This window comes from Octopus sinensis, linkage group LG13, assembly GCF_006345805.1.
Source record: "Octopus sinensis linkage group LG13, ASM634580v1, whole genome shotgun sequence".
Lineage (NCBI taxonomy): Eukaryota > Metazoa > Mollusca > Cephalopoda > Octopoda > Octopodidae > Octopus > Octopus sinensis.
Window position 1 is genome coordinate 25700739 of NC_043009.1, and position 27176 is coordinate 25727914.

Here is a 27176-nt window from a genome sequence, read left to right on the forward strand (position 1 = left end):
ACACGCACATACTTAAATACATGACGGGCTTCTTTTATTTTCTGTGTATCAAACCCACTCGTAAGGTTTTGCTTGGCACAAGGCTATAGCAGAAAACATTTGCGCAAGGTGCCACACAGTGAGGTTGAAACTGAAACTATATGGTTGGGAAGCAAACTTCTTACCACACAGCCACATCTGCACCTATATTCAGATGTGAACATTCTCATCACTGTTCTTTTACGTTATTGGAGAATGTCTTTTCCTTTTTGTTGATCAAATACAGCAATCAGATATTCATGGTTAAATCTATCACCAGTGCCGGTGGCATGTAAGAGAACCTTCCGTTTCGTGACCGTTGCCAGCACCGCCCCGTTTCGTGTCCATTGCCAGCCTCGCCTGGCCCTCATTCCGGTGGCACATAAAAAGCACCATCCGTTCGTGGCCGTTTGCCAGCTCTGTCTGGCACCTGTGCGGGTGGCACGTAAAAAGCACCCACTACACTCACGGAGTGGTTGGCATTAGGAAGGGCATCCAGCCGTAGAAACACTGCCAGATTTTGACTGGGCCTGATGAAGCCTTCTGGCTTCACAGACCCCAGTAGAACCGTCCAACCCATGCTAGCATGGAAAACGGACACTAAACGATGATGATGATGATGATATTGAAACTCAATTGTTACCTTATTGTCTGGATTCTTGCTGTCCTGCATGCATCCAATAAATAATATCAGTTTGTTAGTAAAATTGGATGTTTCTGTGTTTAGTGAAGTTTAAAGTTTTAACTCTCATGAAAATGTCTCCAGATCTGTGATGCAAAATCCTCTGGCGTTAAATTGCTTCTGTTTAAATTAAAATCCTTCCATCGTATTTTTATGCAATTTATGTTCTAAATACCAGTTTAATATAGAGATAGATATGAATGTTTGGTATTTTACTAAATGCAGCCTGTGCACATATCAAAAAGTCATCATCATTATCATCCTCCTTTAATGTCTGTTTTCCTTGCTGGCATGGGTTGGACGGTTTGACTGAAGCTGGCAAGCTGGAGAGCTTCACCAGGCTCCAGTTGTCTGCTTTTGACAGGGTCTCTACAGCTGGATGCCCTTTCTAATGCCAACCAGTTTATAGAGTGTACTGGGTGCTTTTTATGTAGTGCTGGCATGTGGCACTGGCGTGGGGAGCTTTTTTACGTGGCATCAACATGGGTGCTTTGGACATGTTGGCATGGGTGCTTATTTACGTCATGCCGGTATGGCTACTTCTTTACATGACATCAGCATGGTTGCTGTTTATGTGGCACCAGCACCTGTGGGGTCACCAAGGGAGATACTTGACAAGGAAGCAGAGGGTGATGGTGACTTATGATGATTGAGCTTCTTGTTGATTAAGAAAATTAGTTTGAATAGACTCAGTTGAGCAGAAAGGCCAAACGCTTAGGACCTGTGGTAATGACCTGTGGTAATGAAATGGTTGGGGTCCACATGTATAAACAATTAAGTTATGGAATTATAGCCCAAACATTTTTTAACTCTCCAGTTCTGAATTTTTTGAATATTGGAATTTTCATTTATTTTGCTTTTACAGAGACGCCAATCAAAATTTGCCTCATGTTGGCATACACTTTATTTGCATTCCTGTCATTATCAAACCTTCATGGGTAAGTCAGTCTTTAATATATTTGTTGTCATTTAACCTAAGGTTAACCTGGTCAAGCATACCTGTGAACTTGTCTATTTAAGGATGTCTTGAACCACATCATCCAATGTACCATTTCTTTTGTTTAATCTCTTAACATAATATCTCGTTTATTTTCATTCAGAGATGTCTAGTGAATATATATTTGAATGAAAATATACGTTCACTGTACTCTGCAGTAACTGTCACACATTTCTAACCCAAAATACTTTGTAGTAAAGATTATTTGCCAATATAACATGGCAGTCCTGGTTTAGGACGAATGTTGCTGTAATTTAGCCCCAGGAGACATCGTCTTCAGCTGGTTATACGACACGATCTGTGTCATATTTTTTTTTTTTTATAAGGACACAGATCATGTCATAGAGCCAGCTGGAGACAATGTCTCCTGGGGCTAAATTACAGCAACATTCATCCTAAACCAGGACTGCCATGTTATGTTGGCAAATAATCTTTACTTCAAAGTACTGTTGCTGAATATCTCACGCTGTGAGATTTACAAATAGTAATTTCTAATATACTTTGTTCATGATTTTATTCCCGTTTTCTATCATTAACTATCCTTAACTATCAGTAACTTCATAATAATAAATCATAACTGATCCAAAATAATTTGTGTACTTATTCTTCCTTATATACAGATTCAAAATAAATAATTTAAAAAATGTTATTTTTTACATGGAAATTGAAAAAAAAATGTCTATCTTAAGAGGTTAAGATGATATGGGATGGTTTGGCTGCTATTTCTAGCTGTCTGTGCAACCACGTAGTTGCTCCCTCATGTAGTTGTTGTTGTTGTTATTTAACCTCAGTCAATGTTGACAGTGCAGACCTATGATCTAAAATGTTTCAACCATGACCATTTCACCCTTATCTAGATACATTGGATAATATAGTCCTAGATATACATTGTGCTTCTTTTTTGATGAAGGTACAGTGTAATTTTGCAGTGAGAATGTAGTGTCTCCATCACGTTGCTGAGTTTGGTAACAATCAGATGGAACAGAGAGGAAAATGCTGGCCCAGATGGCCTGAATGTATTTCATTTTGTCCTTCCTTCAAGGTGTTTCAACAGAAATAGGATAACAAAAATGGGTTAAATTTTATCACTCCTTCAAACCATCACCACACTCATGTTACACACACACACACACCTGCTAATGTACATGCATACAGACATGTGCACACATACATATGCATACACAGACATGCATACACGAATTCACACATGTGCACACAGATACATGTACACATGTTTACACACACACACACACACATACACACACACGCATACATACACTCACACATTTACTCTCTCCGCTTGCCTGTCTTTCAGTTTCTCACTCTCTCTCTCTGACTTTGTTTTCTTATTCCTGCGTTTCTTCTCCACAGAAACACTTCGAAACGATTCCAACTGCCGCTCCTGTGTACATTTGAGAGCATCTACCTTCTGGGTATTTTACCACTTGAATTCTTCAACAGTTTAGCTTTTCCATTGACTGCACTCAACGTCAAGCTTCCATTCCTTCCACTCATGCTGACATCTGTTTACTGCAGTCTGGGCCTCTTCTACAGCTGGCTGAAATTCTATTACCATTACATCGCTGGATCGTCTGTACGCAAAGTAAAGCATAAATAAAACTGACCACACATTCCTTTGTCTTCTTTTCTTTTTTAATTATTTTCTCTTAATGACTGTCAATGAGTTTGTTGTGTGGTTAAAGAAGGTTGGTTCCCAGCCACGTGGTTTCAGGTTCAGTTCTTTTGTATGGCACCTTTCTTTGTGAGTGTGTGTATGTGTGTGTGTTTGCCACTTTATTTTGACATTGTTTTAATGATTGTCATTGCCATATAAGCAGCATTGTTTGTTTCCAATATTCTGTGAAAAACACGTCTGGCCATAGGGAAATATTACCTTGATTGGAAACAGGTGAGGTTTGGGAACAGGAAGGGCATCGTCATCATTTAACATCTGTTGTCCATACTGGCATGGGTTGGACAGTTTGACCAGGGCTGGTAAGCTGGAAGGCTGCACCAGACTCCATTCTGATTTGGCATGGTTTTCTATGACTGGATGCCCTTCCTAACGTCAACCACTCTGAGAGTGTAACAGGTGCTTTTACGTGCCAGTTTCTGCTATGACTGCAATATTGCTTGGCGTGATGGGTCTTTTCAAGCATGACATAAAGACAAAGGTCTCAGTCATTGCTTCTGTGAGGCCCAACTCTTGAAAGGAACTCAGCCACTTTGCCTCCCCGAAGTAGATGTTAAAATGATGATAATGATTGTCCACCGAGTTTGTCATGGAATTAAGAAGTTTACTTCCCAGTCACATGGTGTCAGGTTCAGTCCTCATCTGTAGAATCTTAGGCAAGTGTCTTCTTTAGCCCCAGGCTAGCCCAAGCCTTGTGAGTGGATTTGGTAGATGGAAACTGAAAGAAGTACATTGTATGTGTGTGTTTCTTGTTGGTATTGTATGATAATTGTAAAATGAATATCCTATTCTACTCTAGACACAAGGCCTGAAATTTTTGGGGCGGGGGCCAGTCGATTAGATCGACCCCAGTATGCAACTGGTACTTAATTTATCAACCCCGAAAGGATGACATGCAAGTCGACCTCGGTGGAATTTGAACTCGAAATGTAAAGACTGATGAAATACCACTAAGTATTTCGCCTGGCATGCTAACGTTTCTGTCAGCTCACAGCTGAGTGTCACTGTCACACAGATGGCATCATTTGTTTCCAACTTTCCATGAAAACATGTCCAGTCATAGCAAAATATTTCTATGCTGGAAAACAGGTGGGGGTTGATGACAAGGAGGACATCCAGCCCTTAACCCTTAACAAAATATTTTAATGATTTTTTAAAATATAATTCCTAGTAATATTTAATTAAAGAAGTATAAGATTTTTAAAAACATCAAATGGTAATAGGAGTTCCATCTGAGTAAAATAAGAATCAAAAGGGTTCATAAGGAACAAAATGGTTTAGAACACTGCCCTACATTAAAGTATAACAATAATATCTTACCTGTGAACCAATCTGTTCAAATAGAGCCTTCAAGATTGCTCCAGCATGGCTGCAGTCCAATGATTGAAATAAGTAAAAGACAAATACAAAGCCTAACAGATACGTCTTTAGAAGAATCTCTGGCACTACCATTTGCAGTATTTGTTCCAGCTCTTCACATTCTGAGTTCAAATCCCACTGGGGTCAACTCTGCTTTTCACCTTTCCAGGGTTGATAAAATAAGTAGATGGCGATAGATTAGTCGTGTCTTTACTGGTCTAAAAACTATACTGCTGTATTGAAGTGGGCATTATAACAATTCGACATTAAGGATTGCAACACTGGATTGGGGTTGACAGTAACAACTAATGCTCTCCTCTCAGAGGAAAAACCATACTGGACTAAGACAAATTGAAAACCTGGATAAGGAACCTGTGTCTCTTGATATGTCTGGGAACAGAACAGAAAAGGTAGGATCTAAAAATAAAACTGTTAGGATAACAAAACGTAATTACTGTGTTGAGTCTAAAGATTCGAAGGACTGATTACAATGTTCCCCTGGATAGGATGCCTGTCCATCACAGAGTTACTTACGTACAGTTGAGTGAACTGGAGCAATGTGAAATGTAAAGTGTTTTGCTCAAGAACACAACAGGTGCTTGCTACTGATGAAGATGCAAAAATACTTATTTAGCAATGCTACTATTACAGCTGATGGATGAGTTTCATCTGTTGGTGATATATTTCTGTGTGTTTTTAACACAATACATCTATAAAAGAGATGCTTTTTCAAGACAGTTCAATTTCACTGGCTGTCACAGATATATCTAGGTATGATATATAGATTGCTATTTTGAACTAATACTGCTGGATCTTTTTGCTTTGACTGGCAGATTTAAAAAATAATTTCTTTGTAACTAAACACTTTTAAACTTCATATACTAGTAGAATGTGTTTATAAAACATCTTTTTCTCTTGGCTTTCTTGAGAAAATTCTGTAGTTCGTAAGCTATTTGTTGTTTAATTTCTTGCATTTCAGCAATTTCAACCAATCAATGACGTCTATTAAGAAGGGCAAAGAGACAATTGGAGCCTGGTGCAGCCCTCCAGCTCCTATCAAGCCATCCAACCCATGCTAACATGGAAAAACGGATGTTAAATGATGATGATGAATTTGTCCTGGGTATTTTTTTCTCAAGCCCTAGGGCTTGCAAGGCCTGTTACCCAGTTTTCATGGCCTGTAAGTGACTGAGATTTCTCCGAAGGGCTGAAAAGCAAAGTTGAACTCAGCAAGATTTGAACACAGAATGTAAAGAGCAAGAAGAACAAAATGCTGTCGAGCATTTTGTTCAATGTTCTTATGATTTTGCCACCTTGCTGTACAACCACATGATTTCAGGGTCAGTTCTATTGAGCGGCAACTTGGGCAAGTGCCTTCCACCATGACTTTGGTCCAATCAAAGCTTTCTGAGTAGATTTGGTAGATAGAAACTGGAAAAAAAGCCTGTTGTGTCATCATCATCATCATTTAACGTCCATATTCCATGCTGCCATGGGTTGGATGGTTTGACAAGGATCCAAAGAGTCAAGAACTACATCTTATTCCAGAGTCTCCTTTGGCCTGGTTTCTATGGCTGGATGCCCTTCTTAATGCCAACCACTTTACATTGTGTACTGGGTGCCTATTGTGCTATCAGCAAGGCACAGGGGTAGCTGTGTGGTAAGTAGCTTGCTTACCAACCACATGGTTCTGGATTCAGCCCCACTGTGTGGCACTTTGAGCAAGAGTTTCTACTATAGCCTCGAGCTGACCAAAACTTTGTGAGTGGATTCGGTAGACGGAAACTGAAAGAAGCCTGTTGTATATATATATATGTATATATATGGTCGTTGCCAGCATCGCCTGACTGGCTCCTGTACAGGTGGCACATGTAAAGCACCAATTGAGTTTGGTCGATGCTAGTATCGCCTGACTGGACCTCGTGCTGGTGGCATGTTAAAACACCCACTATGCTTTCGGAGTAGTTGGTGTTAGGAAGGGCATCAAGCTGCAGAAACTTTGCCAGATCAGATTGGGACCTGGTGCAGCTTTCTGGAATATTTTGCTGCTGATATATATATATATATGTGTGTGTGTGTGTGTGTGTGTATATATATGTATATATATATAGTAAAAACTGTCCGACGAATGGGAATGTGAAACTCAGAGTAACAGGTTTTGTTGAATTTTCTGCTGCTTTTAAATAAAGCATATTACTCTACCACTGGTATTTGAGTACTCTTTTTTCCAGCTTGTTTCACATTTATGTGTTTACTCCGGTATATATATATATATATATGTATATATGTATATATATATGTATGTATATATATATGTATATATATCATCATCATCGTTTAACGTCCGCTTTATATGTATATATGCATACATCTGTGCTGGTGGCACATAAAAAGCACCATCTGAACGTGGCTGATGCCAGTGCCTACTCAACTGGCTTCTGGGCCGGTGGCACATAAAAAGCACCCACTACACTCGCGGAGTGGTTGGCGTTAGGTAGGGCATCCAGCTGTAGAACCACTGCTAGATCAGACTGGAGCCTGGTGCAGCCACCTGGCTTCCCAGACCCAGGTCGAACCGTTCAACCCATGCTAGCGCGGAAAACGGACGTTAAACGATGGTGATGATGATTATCATCATCATCAGTACTCTTTTACTCATTTTAGCCATATGGCTGTGGACATGCTGGAGCACCATCATGGCAGTTCATATATTCGAAAGAGAACCACACTTTAAAACATTAGAGGAGTAATATATTTGTTAGGAAGTTGAAAGTAATGGCTGGTCATAGAGTGACCATTGGTTTTTGCACCTAAAAAGTGGTCAGTAGCATAGGTGACTCATCAGATGCAAATGGCTGAAAGTGCATAACCTCTCTCATCAGCCATTTGAGTTTGACAAATGGTCACTCTATGACTGACCATAACAATTAACTTCCTAATATACATTCTTCTCTTTTACTTGTTTCAGTCATTTGACTGTGGCTATGCTGGAGCACAGCCTTTAATCAAGCAAATCGACCCCAGGACTTAATCTTTGTAAGCTTAGTACTTATTCTATCAGACTCTTTTGCTGAACCGCTAAGTTACGGGGACGTAAACACACCAGCATCGGTTATCAAGCGATGTTGGGGGAGGACAAACATATACACACACACATATATATATACATATATATACAGTTTCCGTCTACCAGATCTACCCACAAGGCTTTGGTCGGCCTGAGGCTATGGTAGAAGACACTTGCCCAAGGTGCCACGCAGTGGGACTGAACTCGGAACCATGTGGTTGGTAAGCAAGCTACTTAGCACACAACCACTCCTACGGTGACGATTTATATGTAAATACATATATATTCAATATACATACTACTAGCTACTAAATTATTTCTCAAGACATGTTTATATATGTATGTCTCTGTCTGTCTTTCTTTGTACATACATAAATACATGCATGCACACACATATATATTTGTGTGAGTACCTGTTGCTTCGAAGACCGAATTTCCTAACGGACCAACAATAAATGTACAGTCTACACGTGGAAAGAACAAGAGGAGAAGAAGGAGGAAGAGGCGTGATTGCGGAGGAAAACGCCGAGCTGAACGCATCCACATCACCATCACAACCATCAACAACAACAACAAAATAAATAGCACAAATTCATAAAAATAGATATCAAAAACCGAAACAAAAAGAAAAGCAGGGGAAGTCCACTGCGTCAAAGTGAGTCGTGTTGAAAGTTACAACAGCATGCTTGTCAAGGGCCGTAACTCTGAACAACTAATAATGTACATTAAATGTTATGTCTTATAAATATCATTGTGGTATATAAATATATATATTTATCTTGCTGACAGTTGTTGTTTTCCACTGCCAGATATAAATATACATGTATAGGTACATATAGATGGATGTCTAAATACACCGAAAGTTGCTTATCTCGCTTTTCGAAAAGTTAAAACTGTTTATTTTTTTCATTATTATTATCCGTCCCCCTTCTATTAATCACTTTGAAACAAACACCTTGGTAAATAATATATTTGTGGACAGTTACATTGGCTCATAATACATAGTTATTATGTGTTATTTGTTACCGTTGGTATCATTAGTATCTACTGGTATTATTATTTTAGCTGTTTACGTTTTACTGTCATCAAAAACAACGTCATGGATTCTACTTATTCTACCGATAATTGCCTCACAAACGACAACCAATTTGAAATACCTTCTTCATTGCCTGATATGCCAAAAAAAGTCCCAGCTACCAATACTACAGACAGCGATTCCGATTTGCAGTATGAAGACTGCCAAGCTTTCCTTTTGCCATCGGCATTTGTGGTAATATATATATAGATATATACATGTTTTTTTGTTCATACCTTTATATGGGTTGCTGTTTGTTTGTTTGTAAATTCCTTGTTCCCGTTCATTATAAGCGTGCTTTTGGTACGTACAATGCATGTTGTTATGAGTTGCATTACAATTTCTGTTTTCCTCTTCGTGTGTTTAACTTTTTAAACTTGTAATAAGTTGCATATATTATTTACACACACACACACACACACACGCTTACATACACACATTATATGTGTATATATAGCCACCACTTGTGTGTGAAATATCTATCGTACATGAACGGCTAAGATTTTCATATAATTGGTAATAAATATTATATAGACTAAAGCACTTATTCATGGGTGAATACAATGCTTAATATACACACATGCACGATATATATGTATGTTTATTTAAAAATTAGGCTGTAAAAAGCTATGTTGTATACATAGCTTAGTTATTTCTTTAAACATTATCTTTATTTCAAAGCTGTTAATTTAACCCGTGCAAGAATATTTCCAAAATATCTAACGTTTTTATTTTTCGTCTCTCATACCCAAAGGTACCACAGATAAGTTTGCAAGACTCAGTATCTTACGAGAGTACATTGCCAGGTAAGGAATTTCTCATACTACCCTCGTCTCCACTAAAATTAATTCCCTCTCGACATCCTTCGCTTTCTCAGCAACAACTTGTAAACATCATTCAACCTTCACCTCTGATGTTTGTTTATTTGAAATCCCGCCGAGGTCAACTCTTAACTTTCATTCCTTCAGGGTCAATAAAATAAAGTAGCAGTCAAGTACTGATCCTTTGCCCTCGGAAGTGCTGGCCTTATGTCTAAATCATAAACAAGACAGAATAGTTTTATTATATACGATTGAGGTTTCAAATATTTTTCTCTGCATCCTTCCTTCCTTTCGTTGTCTGTCAGGCTGTCTCTCTCTTTCTCGGCTCCTTGCCAGCTTTCTGTTTCTCTCTCTTTTTCTCACCCTCACCGCACTCATACATGCACACGCACAAACGTGCGTACAAGCTAGCACGCACGTGTGTTCATACCGAAGCGTCAGGCACTCGTATCTCAGGTGTCACATTGCAACAACCAAGGTTCACATTGCGCTAGACTTTACCGTATGCGTATGTTTGTATGCAAAATTCTCCCGTGGGATATTTTCCCTTCATTCCTATTATTAAAAACTTGTATACGTGTACGCACAATGTATTTTGAGTAGAGCTTTTAGTTTGTTTATCGATATTTTTTATGCCATTAGGACGGTGGTTTGGCAGAAAAACGGTAGAGCGTCGTACAAAGTGCCTCGTATTATTTAGCTAGATGCTTACATATTCTGAGTTCAAAGCCTTTCGTTCTTGTGGATAGAATTTTAGAACAGCATAAAGTATGGTGTCCTGAAGACCCGTACCTCATGCAGAGAAAAGGGTACGGGAGTAGAGGCAAAATGTTCGACAATTTCAAATTTTTGAAAACGAATTTTTGTTTTGAATAGATAATTTTTTAAAGTTGCCACTTTTAAATCATGAGTTTGTAAACAATTACCATGCATTAAAAATACGACATAGCCGATAATTCTGCAGTGCAATAAAGAAAAAGAGAACAGAAATAAATAACACTCTTGCTGTTTTTCTATCTGCAACATCTGACAGGTTTGCTACAGTGTCAGGAGGTTCAAAAGAATTGTTGCAATTTGCAATGATTCAATGAAAAGGAATATATTTTACAAAAGATAAAAAAAACATGCAACACTGAGTGCCTCAATTGGTTGCACACCACAGGATTCAATGGAACTTACAGAAGCAAACCAACATGCCTGCTGCACAGGTGATGGTGAGGCTAAGGCATTGAAAAAGCCAAGCACCCTTACGGACATCACCTGCCATTTTGGTAGGGCAAGCTACTAATGATGACAAGAACTTTGCTGTTAGTGGTCTAACACCTCCAAATGCCCCAAGCTGGAAAAGATAATCCACTAGAATCCCAATTCCAGTTGTAGAAAACAGAAGAATACTAAAAATGAACCCTTTACCAGTCAGATTCCTGTGACATTTGATATTTATTTATTCACATTATTTTGAATTGATTATGCATCATCTTGTAGCTTTCAGATTTCAATGATGGGATTGTATATTTTTAGAATGACATTGTAGGGTAGGTGTGAGAGGTCCGCTTGGACATAAACCAGGTAGAATATTTGGGCTGGAAACGGCCAGTTTAAATGCTAAAGAGTTAAAGAACAAACTACTTTTTCTTTTCCTTTGAGGTCTGGGGCTTTGAGGCACATCTATTCCAGACCATTTTGGATACTGTAGTTGATTTGGTTGGCTCTATCCAGTGACTCCCCAATTCACCACTCCATTTGAATCTCTTGCTACTGTAATGACCTCTGCTTCTTGGAGAAATCTGGACTGATATCACCTCCATTCAAGCACTCCTGATCCCATGTCATCCCCTGCTCTCATCTCCCCTTCTGTCATTACCCTTCTTGTGTCCAGTATACTGAGTTCTTCCTCTCCTGTCCTGAGCATCAGCCCCTCTGTTCATGTCATTCCCACAGATGTTGACTTGCAATGGCTCACAAAGAATGTTATCCAAATCAATCCCACTGGTCTTGGAGGAATTCCAGACCCCCCCCCCCAAAAAAAAAGTAAATCACTCAAAATGAACCATTTCTCATGCCATTCTCGTGAATGTTTCATGGATTGCTGTGGTGATATTTCTAGATGTGTTTACCTTTTATTCCCCTCCTCTTACCTAACTCAAAAGGGTCTATAACTCTGTGTCTTAAAATATTTACAGGGCAAAAAGAAATCCCCTCAGGTCAATCTTGACTGAGTGGACTTATGATTTACCCTTTAGCATTGAGATTACTCTGTCAAATGCAATTCTTATCTATTCATATTGTTTTGAATTAATCATAAATTATCTCATACCTTTGAAATTTCAATGATGTGATTCTTTATTTTTAGAATGGCATTGTAGGATAGGTATGACAGGCCAGACCTAGCTAGTTTCAACATAAAACAGGTAGAATATTTGGATCAGATGGGGTCGGTTTAAATGCTAAACGGTCAAAGGTTTCTGTAACCATGCCAAACTAAGTAAAACCGCTGTCTTCCACTCATACAGGCTTGTCCTTTCAGGTGCAGGTGCCACTTAAAAAGCACCCTTACTGGTGCTCCATTAGTGCACCTGTACTGGTGCTGTGTAAACACACCCGTGCCGGTGGCATGGAGAAAGCACCCAACACACACTCTGTTAAGTGGTTGGCATTAGGAAGAGCCATGCCATAGATACCATGCCACAACAGCTGGAGTCTAGACAGCTCCATGTCAAACCGTCCAACCCATATCAGCAGGAAAAGTGGATGTTAACCCTTTCGTTACCAACCTGGCTGAAACTGGCTCTGAGTATAAATTTCTTGTTTTCATAAGTTTTGAATTAAAATCTTCCACCAAACTTTGTCACAATTTATGCTCCTAACACTAGCTGAATGGTAACTAAATTATTTTACTAAATTCTTTGTTATATTTAAAGTAATTGAAAGAAACACAGAGCATCTCAAAATAAATACAGTAATGAAAAGGGTTAAATGATGATGATTCTACCTTTTTCCAGGGAACCAAAGACATTATCCAGCATGTCCATCTTTTTGTAGAGTAGGGTATGTTTCGAGGGAGATTAGGGTCCTATTTCTAGCAGTTTTGAACAATCATTTAGAGGCTCTGACATTGTCTTGAATGAACACGGTGTTTAGTGCAAGACTTCGATATAGGGCATCATAGTGATGTTAAGAGGATGAGAGATAGGTGAATCTAAAGAATTCCTCTCAACACATGGCTATGATGCTCCCCAACTACTCCTGCTCGTGATCAGAGATGGACACATAGTCGGCCACCGAGGGGCATGCTCAACTGGTTAAGGTCAACCAACTGACAAGCAAATCTGTGGTATTGAGCAGAATATTTGCTGTTGCCCATCATTTATACCAAGACAAAAGAATGTACATGATAACACTTCTATTCAGTTAAGATCATATGGATGTGTGTGTGTGTGTATAGATGTATGTATGTATGTGTGCATATATGCATGTTTCTATGTATGTTTGTATTTGTGTGTGTATATCATCATCATCATCGTTTAACGTCTGCTTTCCATGCTGGCATGGGTTGGACGGTTTGACTGAGGACTGGTGAACCAGTTGGCTGTACCAGGCTCCAGTCTCATCTGGCAGAGTTTCTACAGCTGGATGTCCTTCCTAACGCCAACCACTCCGAGAGTGTATTGGGTGCTTTTATGTGCCACCGGCACTAGGGCCAGTCAGGTGGTACTGGCAATGGCCACGCTCAAATGGTGTTTTTTACATGCCACCTGCACAGGAGCCAGTCCAGCAGCGCTGGCAATAACTTTGCTCAAATATTTGTTCACATGCCACCGGCACAAGTGCCAGTATGGTGACACTGGTAACGATCACTCTCGAATGGTGCTTTTTACGTACCACCGGCATGGAAGCCAGTTAGCCGCTCTGGCAACGATCACGCTTGGATGGTGCTCTTAGCGTTCCACTAGCATGGATGCCAGTCATCGAATTTGATTTTGATTTCGATTTCACTTGCCTCAACAGGTCTTCACAAGCAGTATTTAGTGTCAAATGAAGGAAAGGTATGCATAAGTAGGCTGGTTACACCTCTGTCATAGGCCATGGGTTATGGTCTCACTTGGCTTGCCGGGTCTTCTCAAGCACAGCATATTTCCATAGGAAACAGAAGACAGTGGGATAGTCAAAAGGTTAGGAATGGATTTGGTAGACAGTACCTGAAAGAAGCCCATTGTATAGCTGTTTGTGTGTGTGAGTTCTTTATGTTAACTGGTTTGTAAACAATGGTTTCCTGAGAGTGTCTCATTTGCTTACACTCTACCACGAAAGCATGTCCGGGCTTCTTGACATGTCCTGCAATCAGGGCCAGATTGAGACCCATAGAGACCCTAAATGCTTAAAAGATTTCGGTGCCCCCATATATATGTAATCCAAAATATAAACAATAATAAGCCATAAAATATATTTTTACTTTTCAAATGAAAGAAAGCTAAAAGTAAGATGGAATATATATAGATATTTCCACTTTATTACCTCTGCCTTATCGAAAGCAGAGGTATTTTTTACAGTCGTGTTTGCTTGTTTGTGGACAATATATCTCAAGAACTGCTGAAACTTTCAGGGATGTTTGGCCTCTTGACTGGCATGAACTGATTAGATTTTGGGATTGATCCGTTACTGGACAAGGTTTCTGGATTATTTTTCCTGTTTTTTAACTTAATTTTTGAGAGAGGTTGGATTCATTTTTAGTTTGTGAGAGCAGTCGAATTTATTTCAGATATTCTCATTTTAAAAATCATCTCCGGCTAATCTTTGAGAGGACGTTGGTGTTGCCTTGGCGGAGGTCTGTGCTCTCTGAGTTCTCTTGTTTATATTTGGAAAAGTTTTCTCCTACATTTTTTTCTTTAATTGCAAAATCTTTGATCAGATCCTTACAATGACACCATGAACACTTTGAAATTACATTTCTGATCATACAAGCCACTTTAAATATCATTTTAGCAAGTTCAAAGTGATTTCTTTTGTGTCGTAAACCATTTACCATTTCTTTGGTGCCCCCAACTTTCCCCTTGATGTCCCAAGCATGTGTTTATTTTGCTTAATGGTTAATCCAGCACTGGTCTACAATCTTTAAACAAGAAGTTCACCCGTATGGTATTGTTTGTTTCCTGTTCTCCACATAAAAACATGTCCAGGTTGTTTGTTGTTCAATAGACTGAGAGATTATTATTTCACTTGGAAACAAGTAGGAGCTGGTGACAAGAAGGAGCCCTGACAGTGAAAAAAAAAAGCAAACTCACTCTGTTTCAATGTATTAGGTTGGCAATTAAGTTCCTGCCGTATTTTAAATTAAAATTTTAAAAAATGTTTAATAAATAATAACAACTAATTAATAATGCATTCACCCTTGTTGTTTACAACTTTTTCCCAATGTTCAACAAGATTTTCAATATCTCATTGGTAGAAATCGCTTGATTTTGACTCGAAAAATTGATCCAACCAAGCTCTCAATTCTACATCAGTATTGAACGAAACTCCGCGTATAGCATTTGAAAGAGATCGAAAGAGGTGTAAATCCATTGATGCCAAATCAGGAGAGTACGGCGGGTGTGGCAGCACTTCCCAGCCATGCATTTGAATGGCTTCCTTGGTCATCTTGGTGATATGAGGGTGGGCATTGTCATGCAGCAGAACTCCATGCTGCCAATTAGGTCTTTTCTCTTGAATAGCCATGTTGAGTCATTCCATCTGTTGAACATAGAATTCCACATTGACCGTTGGTTCCATTCAAGCAATTTGTAATGGATAATCCCTTCCCAGTCCCACCATATGCACAACATCATTTTACGTGGATGAAGATATTGTTTCATGTGCAGTGTTGCTTGTTTACCAGGGCTAAGCCGTTCCTTACGCTGCTTCATATTGATGTACAGGTGCGATTTTTCGTTGCCAGTAACGATTCGGTGTCCATGAGTTGAGTGGTGACGAGTAAGCAAACAAGCTGTGATTGTGGCTCATTGATTTTTGTTGTTGTCACTTAAAGCATGCAGAACCCATGATCCATACTTCTGAACCTTTCCCATTGAGTGAAGATGCTTCTCTATAGCAGTGTTGGAGCATTCCATTTTCTCTGCCAGTTCCCTTGTCGTTTGACGAGAATTTTCGTGCATAAGTTGGTTTAGTCACTCTGCATCGAACTCAACTGGATGGCCTGAACATTTCCATTTTTGATCTTGGCATACCAGTCACAAGCAGTTCTTTCAGCTATGGCACCCTTTCCATACAAAGCACAAATGTTGCAAGCAGCTTTTGCGGCCTTAGAACCTTGATTAAAAGCAAAAAGGAAGTGTTGAAAATGCTCGTTTTTCTTAACTTGACATTCCATTTTAATAATCTGAAAATAAACAAAAATTAACTAAAATTAACTAGAATAAAAAAACAAAACAAAATAGATTCCAAAATGATTCAAAAATAGAATTCTTGAAAAAAATTGATTCCAAAATTTAAAAAAACGATGGGAACTTAGTTGCCAACCCAATAATTTCATCTGACCTTTGCAAACATGGAGAAGTAGACTTTAAAATGATGATGATGCCTCTGCTGCTGCTGCTGCTCAGTGTTCTGGTTTCAAATCCTGCCACGCTCAACTTTACTATTTCTCCTTCTCGGGGGTCAGTTTTACTTCATTCTCTGAATTTGTAACCTTGAGCTAAGTTACGGGAATGTAACCACACCAGCATCGGTTGTCAAGCGGATGTGGTTGTATTTACAATTTGTCAGTATTCCCTAATCCTGGTGGATGACACTTTACACCACTCACACAACAACCCTTCAATGCAACATAGTTGGATCTGTTTGAGCAGTCATTGCTGATGAGGGTTTTATAAGGTTGGAAGGCAATTCCTACCTCAATCTCCTGTAATTGCCTTTTATGACATGCGAAACATTCTTTGGCATGCTTGCCCTTGCACAGCACAAACATGAAGACTATTTAGTCATAGCTTTGTGTTAGAACTTAGAGTGGTTAATTGTATGAAGTACATCATGACAGTCTGAATATGTTATACTATGTCCACTCTTAGAAATGTAGATTTTAGTGGTGGCCACAGGTGAGGTGGGTAAGATGGATACAACAGTTGCTGTGTCTCTGCACTTGCCATTGATAATATTCATCCCAACATGATATTTGGGGATGAATCAGCCTGAACATTCTTAATTAGATGCGGTTTCAGGTGGTGGCCTTCCTTCCTCTCCTTCCAGATTTTCAGAAAAATTGAAGCAGGAGATAGTCATAAAATGGTTTTGGTAAAGAAAATTGCATTGGAATTTTAAAATAATTTTGTCATTAATTGTTAATTAATAAGAATTTTCATGATTTTAAATTTCTTTCTGTAATTTTTATTCACTTTATAATAAGTCAATTACTTGGAGTGGTAAGAAATTGCATCCAAAACTCTGCCACAATTCTATGAAACTGGGCAAATGTCTATTTTTAGCTTTGCTTCTAAATTTTGGTAAATTTCTTCAATTCCTTTGTCTCAGTCTCTTACACTGTTTAAGCAATGGAATCTATGTTTCTTACTTAACCAAATAGTCAAATTCTTTAGCTTCAAGTAGGATTAGTGTCTTTCAGTTTCCAATTACCGAATCCATTCACAAGACTTTGCTTGACCTGGGGGCCAGGTGCCATACAGTGGGACTGAACCTGAAACATCATGGCTGGGAAGCAAGCTTCTTAACTGCACAGACATGCTTACTTGTATGGTTTTGTGAAGCTACATTGCTTAGTGGTTAGGGTTTTTGGCCCATGGTTGGAAGGTTGTGAGTTCAATTCCTAGTGGTGTGTTGTGTCCTTGGGCAAGACACTTTATTTCATGTTGCTTCAGTCCACTCACCTGGCAAAAACGAGTTGTACCTGTAATTCAAAGGGGCCAGCCTTGTCACATTTTGTGTCATGATGAATAGCCCTGAGGACTACGTTAAAGGTATGTGTGTCTGTGGGATGCCTAGCTATTTGCATGTTGATTTCATGAGCAGGTTGTTCCATTGATCCAATTAACTGGAATCCTCATTGTCATAACCAGCTTAGTGCCAGTGTAGTGCTGTACACTGGGAATGAACCCCCAAACCATAGGGTTAACCCCACCCACTCACAGGAACCTGCCTCTCTAAGAAAGCTGTATGTTGAACAACCTCCAGAAGGTCTAATGGTGAACACTTTCAAGAGTTGCTGCCTTCAACATCTTCATTTGTTCAACAAACAAAGGAATGTTATGTGCCATGTTTTGCATAATTTTTCTTGAAACTCTGTGAGTAGAGACAGGCACACTCTGCAGTAACATGGAGTATCGTTGATAGGACTTCCCCATACTTTTATAATGCATGAAACTATTAAGCCAATCTGCAATACCTCTTAATTGGAGATTAGAAGTATAGTCCTATTGTCACCACCAACAGAGGTTCTTGGAAATTTTCCAATATTTGTAAGTGCTTGAGTAACTCTCCTTAAACAAATGCTTTTAGTTAGTTCCAATCAGTCAGTCAATGTAATTATCCTTCACAGCAAAAACCAAGGAATAAATGTCCCCCTCATCTGGTAGAAGTTCCTCTTGGCTACTTTCCAAATGTCCAAACATGACATTTCATAAGAAAAATCAGCTTCAATTTAATCCAATACAGAGTAACTGGCCTTGACTGCAATAACCTTGTACTGAGTTACCTCCCTCTACAGCACAGTGGTACACAGTTCTTACAAATCTGTGTGACAAGCTTTGACCAATGAGAAACAACCTTACAAGTACCTCTATGGGCATAACATTTTCTATAATCGTTCGCATTTAATAATATTATCTGCAAGATGACAAGTGCATTCCTTGTTCGGGTGTCAGCATTTTAGTGTGATAGTCTTATCTTCATCTCTTGTTGTTCTCAATGCCAGATAAGCTGGTATGTTGCTAAGATTTGTTTGAGTTTCTGATTGTTCATCATCTCATTAGGTTTACCTACGCACATTGAATAAATTATTGTGTAAGTGGCACAGGGCTTAACAATCATTATATATAATGTATATAATCGTTGATTGGCATTTTGTGTAAAAGCTTGTGTTTGTGAAAAGGAAGGAAAAATGAGAACGACTACCAGATGGGAAAAACGACTGATTTGTTCAAATCCTGAAGTAGCCAACTGATTAAATTGAAATTGCCAGGAGATTAGGTGAGAGGGACAAGAGATAACACAAAAGCAGTATGGTCTGTATAAAGCTGAGGTAGCTCTGCTCTAAGCTGAGTTTTCTGGTCTTTTACTCTTTCTTATTTATTTATGCGCCCCTTTTCAAGCCTAGCCAGGCTCATGGGCCCAGTTTCCTGGTTTCTGTGGCATATGTGTTCTCCCCAGCTAGATGGGACGCCAGTCCGTCGAAGCGTTACTCAACAAACAGGAAGAGAGAGTGAGAGAAAGTTGGGACGAAAGAGTACAACAGGGGTCGCCCACCCCCTGCCGGAGCCTCATGGAGTTTTTAGGTGTTTTCGCTCAATAAACACACACAACGCCTGGTCTGGGAATCGAAACCGCGATCCTCCGACCGTGAGTCCGCTGCCCTAACCACTGGACCGTTGCACCTCCACATCTTTTACTCTTTAGCATTCAGATTATTACTGTCAAATCTAATGCTTATTTCTTCACGTTGTTTTGAATTAACTTGTAGCTTCAATACTTTAATGAAGTGATTGTTTTTATTTTTAGCATTAAGTTGTAAGGTAGGTGTGAGAGGTAGAATCTGGTTGGTATGAAAATAAAACAAGGTTGAATATTTTGACTAGACATGACCAGTTTGAATGCTAAAAGGTTAAACCAGCCACATCCAGTCCAAATATTTTACCTCACACACCTACCCTAAAATGTCATTTTAAAAATAAACAACCATAGGCGCAGGAGTGGCTGTGTAGTAAGTAGCTTGCTTACCAACCACATGGTTTCAGGTTCAGTTCCACTGCGTGGTGCCTTGGGCAAATGTTTTCTACTATAGCCTCGGTCCGACTAAAGCCTTGTGAATGGATTTGTTAGACAGAAACTGAAAGAAGCCCATTGTATATATGTTTATGTATGTGTGTGTTAGTGTTTGTCCCCCTAACATTGCTTGACAACCGATACTGCTGTGTTTAGGTGCAAACACTTGCACAGATAAGGGTCCATACTATAAAAAGATAAACTGGACTAAAGAGACAGGAAGAGAGACATGGGATGGAGACTTGCTAAAGGATGTGTGAAGAAAGATTTCCAGACATAGAACATAAAATAAGAACAATGACAAAATAAATCTGAAGTGAAGAACGATTATATAGTCATCATTATCATCATCATTTGATATCTGTGTTCCATGCTAGCATGGGTGGGATGTGTGTGTTTATTTGGCAAAAAAAAAAAGACTGAACAAAAAAATAGACCATCCTGAAATTCATCAACGTGTATATATATATACTCTTTCACTCTTTTCAGTCATTTGACTGTGGCCATGCTGGAGCACCGCCTTTAGTCGAGCAAATCGATTCCGGGACTTATTCTTTGAAAGCCCAGTACTTATTCTATTGGTCTCTTTTGCCGAACCGCTAAGTGACGGGGACGTAAACACACCAGCATCGGTTGTCAAGCAATGCTAGGGGGACAAACACAGACACACAAACATATACACACTCATATATATATACATATATACGACAGGCTTCTTTCAGTTTCCATCTACCAAATCCACTCACAAGGCATTGGTCGGCCCGGGCCTATAGCAGAAGACACTTGCCCAAGATGCCACGCAGTGGGACTGAACCCGGAACCATGTGGTTGGTTAGCAAGCTACTTACCACACAGCCACTCCTTTATATATATATATATATATATATATATATATATATATATAAAGTTAATCCAAACAAGAAGCACAAAAAAATACAACAACGCGAGGATGTGGAACAAATATAGTATTATTGGACGCTCAGGAAAGAAGGAGGGTTTAACATTTCGAGTGGAGCTCTTCGTCGGAAACGTAGAAGGAAAGATCCAGAGAAGGGAAGACAGAGGGAAAAAAATCGCCAACGGTACACACGAGGTCACATTTTGAAAGCAATATATATATATCGTCCTCATTATTATCGGCATTTAGCATTCGTTGTCCATGCTGGCATGGGTTGGATGGTTTAACTGGGCTGGTATGCTGGGAGGCTGCATCAGGATCCAGTCTGATTTGGCATGGTTTTCTATGGCTGGATGCCCTTCCTAACATGCCAACCACTCCAAGAGTGTAATGGGTACTTTTGTGTGTCACTTGAGTGACACTGGTATCTGTTATGACTGCGATTTTATTTGGTTTGATGTTTCTTCTTCTCAAGCATGGCATAATGCCAAAGGTCTTGGTCATTGCCTCTGTGAGGCCCAACACTTAAAAGGAGCTCAGCCACTTTGCATCACCTCCATTTATATATATATATATATATTATATATATATATATATTTACACATACATGTATATATGTCCCATTTTGTATTTATATATATATATATATATATAAATATTTTTTCACATGGCACATAAAAAGCACCATTTGAGCATGACCAATGCCAGTGCCGCCTGACTGGCTCTCATGCTGGTGATATTTAAAAAGCACCCACTTCACTCAGTTTGGTTGGCATTAAGAAGGGCATCAAGCTGTAGAAATCTTGGCAAATTAGATTGGAGCTTGGTGCAACCTCCTGGCTTGCCACTCCTCAGTCAAACCATCCAACCCATGCCAGCATGGAAAGCAGACAGACATTAAACGCCACTGATGATAATATATATGTACATACACATACAAACACACACACATATAAATAACAATCAACAAGATTTCATTTCCTCAATTCCAAGTTTGATTTATTACTTTATAATCTGGAACATTTTTATCAAGAAAGGTTCGTTTCCTTGTTGACTAATTTCTGCACTGGATTGTGTCATTCACTGAGTCACTCTCTGTTCAGATTACTGAATGTAGACCAACTCAAAGATATACACAAACACAAAGACACAAGCACATACATGCATACACATATTCATATACAAACACACACACATGTAGGGTGTTCCTCAATAAATCTATATGCGGATTGAAAAGATTATAAATTACATATTTATTAAAATAAAGTTTTATTTTCAAAATCTAATTGAGTCTACAAATAATATTTAATTATATTTTGAATGTGAGGGCGCGTGGCTTAGTGGTTAGGGCGCTCGGCTCATGATCGTAAGGTTGTGAGTTCGATTCCCGGCGACGCGTTGTGTCCTTGAGCAAGACACTTTATTTCACGTTGCTCCAGTCCACTCAGCTGGCAAAAGTGAGTTGTACCTGTATTTCAAAGGGCCAGCCTTGTCACACTCTGTGTCACGCTGAATCTCCTTGCGAACTACGTTAAGGGTACACGTGTCTGTGGAATGCTCAGCCATTTGCATGTTAATTTCACGAGCAAGCTGTTCCGTTGATCGTATCAGCTGGGACTCTCGTCGTCGTAACCGACGGAGTGCTCCTTAATATTTTGAATATCTTTTTTCAAACTGATGACTTTTTCTGGTCTAGGCAATGGAATCATGCATTCTTGTTCAGTGATTCCTCTCAGTTTGTCACCTGTTGTTGGTTTTGTATCGTAAACTTTATTGCAGCAAGCTCAAGGAAACGGGACCAGGCACAGTATCATCAAAAGTGAATGGTCCCAATATTTTTGATAAACCACGTCATACTGCCTGCAATTTCTGGTAAATTAATATGATGTTTCTCCATATGTTGACTCTTCAGGCTCCCAGCAGGAGCGATGGTGGTGGTTAATTCTTTCTTTTATCTTGTTTCATTTCTTAGACTGTGCCCATGCTGGGGCACCACCTTGAAGGATTTTTAGTTGAATGAATCGACCTTAATACTTATTTTTTTAAAATTCTTATTCTATTTACTCTTTTGCTGAACTGTAAAGTTAATGGGATGTAAACACACCAACACCAGTTGTCAAGTAGTGGTGGGATCTAATATACACATGCATATATATATATGTATATATATATATATATATATATATATATATATTTTAGAAGAGATAAGGTACTCAGAAATCTGGATGGTTTTACATTTTTTATTTTATTTCATCTCATCTAGTTTCAGCTCACGACCTGTGGCCATGCTGGGGCACCGCCATTTACAGATTTTTGTTAATATGTCACATGTTTTTATAAATGATATATTAGCGCTTGCATCTACTCTAGTAGAATCTTCAGATTTGAATTTTTTTAGAGGGGATTCGTCTCTTTCTACAGTATTATTGAAGGACCATTTTTGTAAAGTAAACTGTAATTTTGTATTAAACACACACAGTACTATACATATGCGTATATACAGAAATAGAAACAATCTTACATCCAGATTTTCCAACCCATACCAGCACGGGAACATGGACAAGGATGATGATAATAAATCCAGACAATCTTTTGAAAAATAACTTTTATTAAGCAACTTGTTATCTTCTATTGAAAGAACTGAACAGCTGTATAGATGTAAACAATATTTTTTCTTCTTCCTTTCTTCCTTCCTTCTTTCTTTCCTTCTCTTCTCTATTGACATTCCTTTGAGATACAAAGGCACACACATGCATAAACACAGTCACTCTCTCTCACTGGACAATGATGATAATGAATCCAGACAATTTAAAAAAAATAACTTTTATCAAAACAAGACCGCCCCCTTTGAGTAGCCACCTGGTTTTGCCATTTTTAGAGGCCAAGAATCAACTCATCACTTTCTGTTGAAAGAACTGACCAGTTGTATTAATGTAAACACATTTTGTTTCTTCTTTCTCTCTTCCTTCCTTTCTTTCTCTTTTCCATTGACACTTCTTTCAGATACACAGGCACACACACACACACACACACACACACACACACACACGTTTCTGCATGACTGTCTGCCCGCTTGTGCGTCTGTCCATCCATCCATCTTTCTTTCTTGTTGATGTTGTAAGAATTTTATAAACTTATGAAATAATTCTGTTTTGGTACATTCGCTCTTGAGGCACATCACATAAAACTATAAATAATAGCTTTTGGGTTTCTATGTATTTATTTGAAGTAATTAACCTTGGTGATATATATATATATATATATAAAAGAAATACTAAATAATTAGGGTTCAGCAACGATTTGCCTCACCACACACCGAATTTAGAAATAGTCTTAGCTATTCCTTCTACTAAAGTAGAAGGAATAGCTAAGACTTTTTGACTGCTATTTCTAAATTCGGTGTGTGGTGAGGCAAATCGTTGCTGAACCCTAATTATTTAGTATTTCTTAAACTTACCATGAATTGGTCTTTTACATGCCGAATTCTACTTGGTGAACTTACTGATTACTTCTTAATTAATTAATTAATTTTCACCCTTTGTTATTATTGATATATATATATATATATATATATATATCAGGCTAATTACTTCACATACACACACAAACACATGTAGTGTGTACATGTGCATAACTAATAATGACAGTGGTACATACATACATACATATTATGATGTCTCTTTAGACATTTAAATAAGAATATCAGACTTTCTTTCTTTCCTTCCTTCCTTCCTTCCTTCTTTCCTCCCTCCCTTCCTTTCTTATAGACCCACTGCAGTAGGTCCCATATTTGACCTAGCTGCTCACCCCTCGTGTTAGATATCCTGCAAACAACAGCATTAGCACAATCCTCCACCTTGACATTAGCTCATTTAATGAAAACTGGTCTAGTGACTGTTAAAATACAGTTTTATACTCTGCTTCCTTTCTCACCCGCCTCTGTTTGTGCTCTTAGTTGGAAAGTCACACATACACACGCATGGCCATGTGCATGAACAGTCACTCACAAATACAGAAACCACAGTTTTTTTGTTTTTCTTCTAGTTTCTCTTTACCATCACCACCATCACAGTTTACAAGTATTTGTGTATAATGCTGTGGTTACAGAATTTGATTCCCAACTACATGGTCTTGGGTTCAGTTTCACTGTTTGGTACTTTAGGAAACTGTCTCCTGCTATCACCCTGGGTGGATTTGCCAGATGGAAACCGAATGAAGCTTGTCATATACATGTGTGTGAGTCTTAATATTGTGTAATAGTCGTAAATGATTGTCTCTGTCATACAAGCAGTGTTGTTCATTCTCTTTTACTTGTTTCAGTCATTTGACTGCGGCCATTCTGGAGCACTGCCTTTGGTCGAGCAAATCGACCCCAGGAATTATTCTTTGTAAGCCTAGTACTTAGTCTATCAGTCTCTTTTACTGAAGCGCTAAGTTACAAGGACGTAAATACACCAGCATTGGTTGTCAATGGCTATAGTAGAAAATACTTGCCCAAGGTGCCACACAGTGGGACTGAACCCGGGACCATGTGGTTGGTAAGCAAGCTACTTGCCACACAGCCACTCCTGCGCCTGTTTGCAATATTGTCAGGCCTTAAGGAAATATTGCCTTGCTTGGAGACAGGTAAGTGTTGGTGACAGGAAGGGTACTTGGCCATAGAAAATGTGCTTCAAAAAAGTTTGCCCAATCTATGCAGGCATGGAAAAAGTGGACAATGATGATGATGTTGCTGTGTTCTTTCTTCCTCTATCACACTCACAAACATAGAATATATGTCATCATCATCATCATCAGCAGCAGTGTTTAATGTTCCATTCATGTATGGTCAGATGGAATTTGCTGAGATGTATTCTACAGGTGGATGCCCGTCCCGTTGCCAAACCTTGCTTGTTTCCAAGAAAGATAGTGTTTTCCTTGCCCAGATGTTGTTTCATGGAAGACTTGAAACAAACAACCTCGCAGTGATGTTCATTTACAATCAGCATGTGATGACTTGAAAAGAGTATACCCACCTAAATACATTCACACATACATGCATATCATCAACATCATCATCATTATTATTTAGTGCCCATTTTCCATGTTTGCATGAGTCAAACTGTCAAACGTTTAGTGATAATAATGATATATATATATATATATAATATATATATATATATATATATATATATATATATATGGTCTTTCTCTCCTCAAACCCCATCTGTTTCTGAGCAAGGTAATATTTGCCCATTGCCAGGTATGTTTTGGCAGAATATTGGAAATGAATGAGACACACACTCATTTTCGACTATCATATGATATCAAGACAGAAGATATATACACACTCACACTTACATACACACATGAATTCATACATTCATACATATATATTCAGGCGCACCAGTGGCTGTGTGGTAAGAAGCTTGCTTCCTAACCACATGGTTTTGGGTTCAGTTCCATTGCATGGCACCTTGGGCGAGTGTCTTCTATATAACCTCAGGCAAGGCAGTGAGCTAGCAGAAACGTTAGTATGCTGAGCGAAATGCTTAGCGGTATTTCGTCTGTCTTTACATTCTGTGTTCAAATTCCACCGAGGTTGACTTTGCCATTCATCCTTTCGGGATTGATAAATTAAGTACCTAGGCCTTGTACCTAGAGTAGAAAAGTATATAACCTCAGGCTGATTAAAGCTTACTGAGTGGATTTGGTAGGTGGAAACTGAAAGAAGCCCATCATGCCATATAAAAAGCTCCATGCTGGTGCCATGTAAGAAGTACTCGTGCTGGTGCTACATAAAGAGCACTGGTACTGGTGCCATCTAAAAAGCAGCCATGCTGGTATCAGGAAAAAAAAAGCACCCAGTACACTCTGTAAAGTGCTTGGCATTAGGAAGGGCAATCATAGAAATTGTACCCAAACAGATGAATGGAGCCTGATGCAGCTCCCCAGCTTGTTAGCTTCTGCTAAACCATCCAACCCATGCCAGCATGGAAAAAATAGACATTTTTGGGGAATGGGCCAGTCGAATAGATCTACCCCAGTACACAACTGGTACTTAATTTATAAACCCCGAAAGGATGAAAGGCAAAGTTGACCTCAGCGTAATTTGAACTCAGAATGTAAAGACAGACGAAATACTCATTTCTTTACTACCCACAAGGGGCTAAGCACAAAGAGGACAAACAAGGACGGAGAAACGGGTTAAGTCGATTGTATCGACCCCAGTGCATAACTGGTACTTAATTTATCGACCCCGAAAGGATGAAAGGCAAAGTTGACCCCAGCGTAATTTGAACTCAGAATGTAAAGACAGACGAAATACTCATTTCTTTACTACCCACAAGGGGCTAAACACAGAGAGGACAAACGGGTTAAGTCGATTGTATCGACCCCAGTGCATAACTGGTACTTAATTTATCGACCCCGAAAGGATGAAAGGCAAAGTTGACCCCAGCGTAATCTGAACTCAGAATGTAAAGACAGACGAAATATCTATTTCTTTACTATCCACAAGGGGTTAAACACAGAGAGGACAAACAAGGACAGACAAACGGGTTAAGTCGATTGTATCGACCCCAGTGCGTAACTGGTACT

At 39.0% G+C, this 27176-nt stretch overlaps 2 protein-coding genes and 1 long non-coding RNA gene across 6 annotated transcripts in view; 2 read left to right on the forward strand and 1 right to left on the reverse strand.

Annotated features, from left to right (window-relative positions):
• LOC115218385 (probable dolichyl pyrophosphate Glc1Man9GlcNAc2 alpha-1,3-glucosyltransferase) overlaps positions 1-3331 on the forward strand; it is a 53100-nt gene extending 49769 nt beyond the window's left edge. For all 3 annotated transcript variants that reach the window (XM_029788166.2, XM_036508234.1, XM_036508233.1), the window contains 2 exons: positions 1566-1638; positions 3069-3331. In XM_029788166.2, coding sequence (XP_029644026.1) covers positions 1566-1638; positions 3069-3315 — 320 coding nt within the window. In that variant the 3' untranslated portion in view covers positions 3316-3331. The remainder of the gene's footprint in view (positions 1-1565; positions 1639-3068) is intronic.
• Positions 3332-4178: 847 nt separating this feature from the next.
• LOC118765778 lies at positions 4179-26708 on the reverse strand. The gene is made up of 3 exons (XR_005001654.1): positions 26585-26708; positions 6502-6506; positions 4179-4198 (listed from the first exon to the last, which is right to left on the reverse strand). It is a non-coding gene; the product is annotated as an uncharacterized LOC118765778 (long non-coding RNA).
• The window catches only part of LOC115218429 (NEDD4-binding protein 2), an 80649-nt gene continuing 62014 nt past the window's right edge, over positions 8542-27176 (forward strand). Inside the window, exons 1-2 of one of the 2 annotated variants that reach the window (XM_036508235.1) lie at positions 8542-9086; positions 9646-9697. In XM_036508235.1, coding sequence (XP_036364128.1) covers positions 8916-9086; positions 9646-9697 — 223 coding nt within the window. In that variant the 5' untranslated portion in view covers positions 8542-8915. The remainder of the gene's footprint in view (positions 9087-9645; positions 9698-27176) is intronic. The other variant, XM_029788238.2, reaches the window with a different exon arrangement.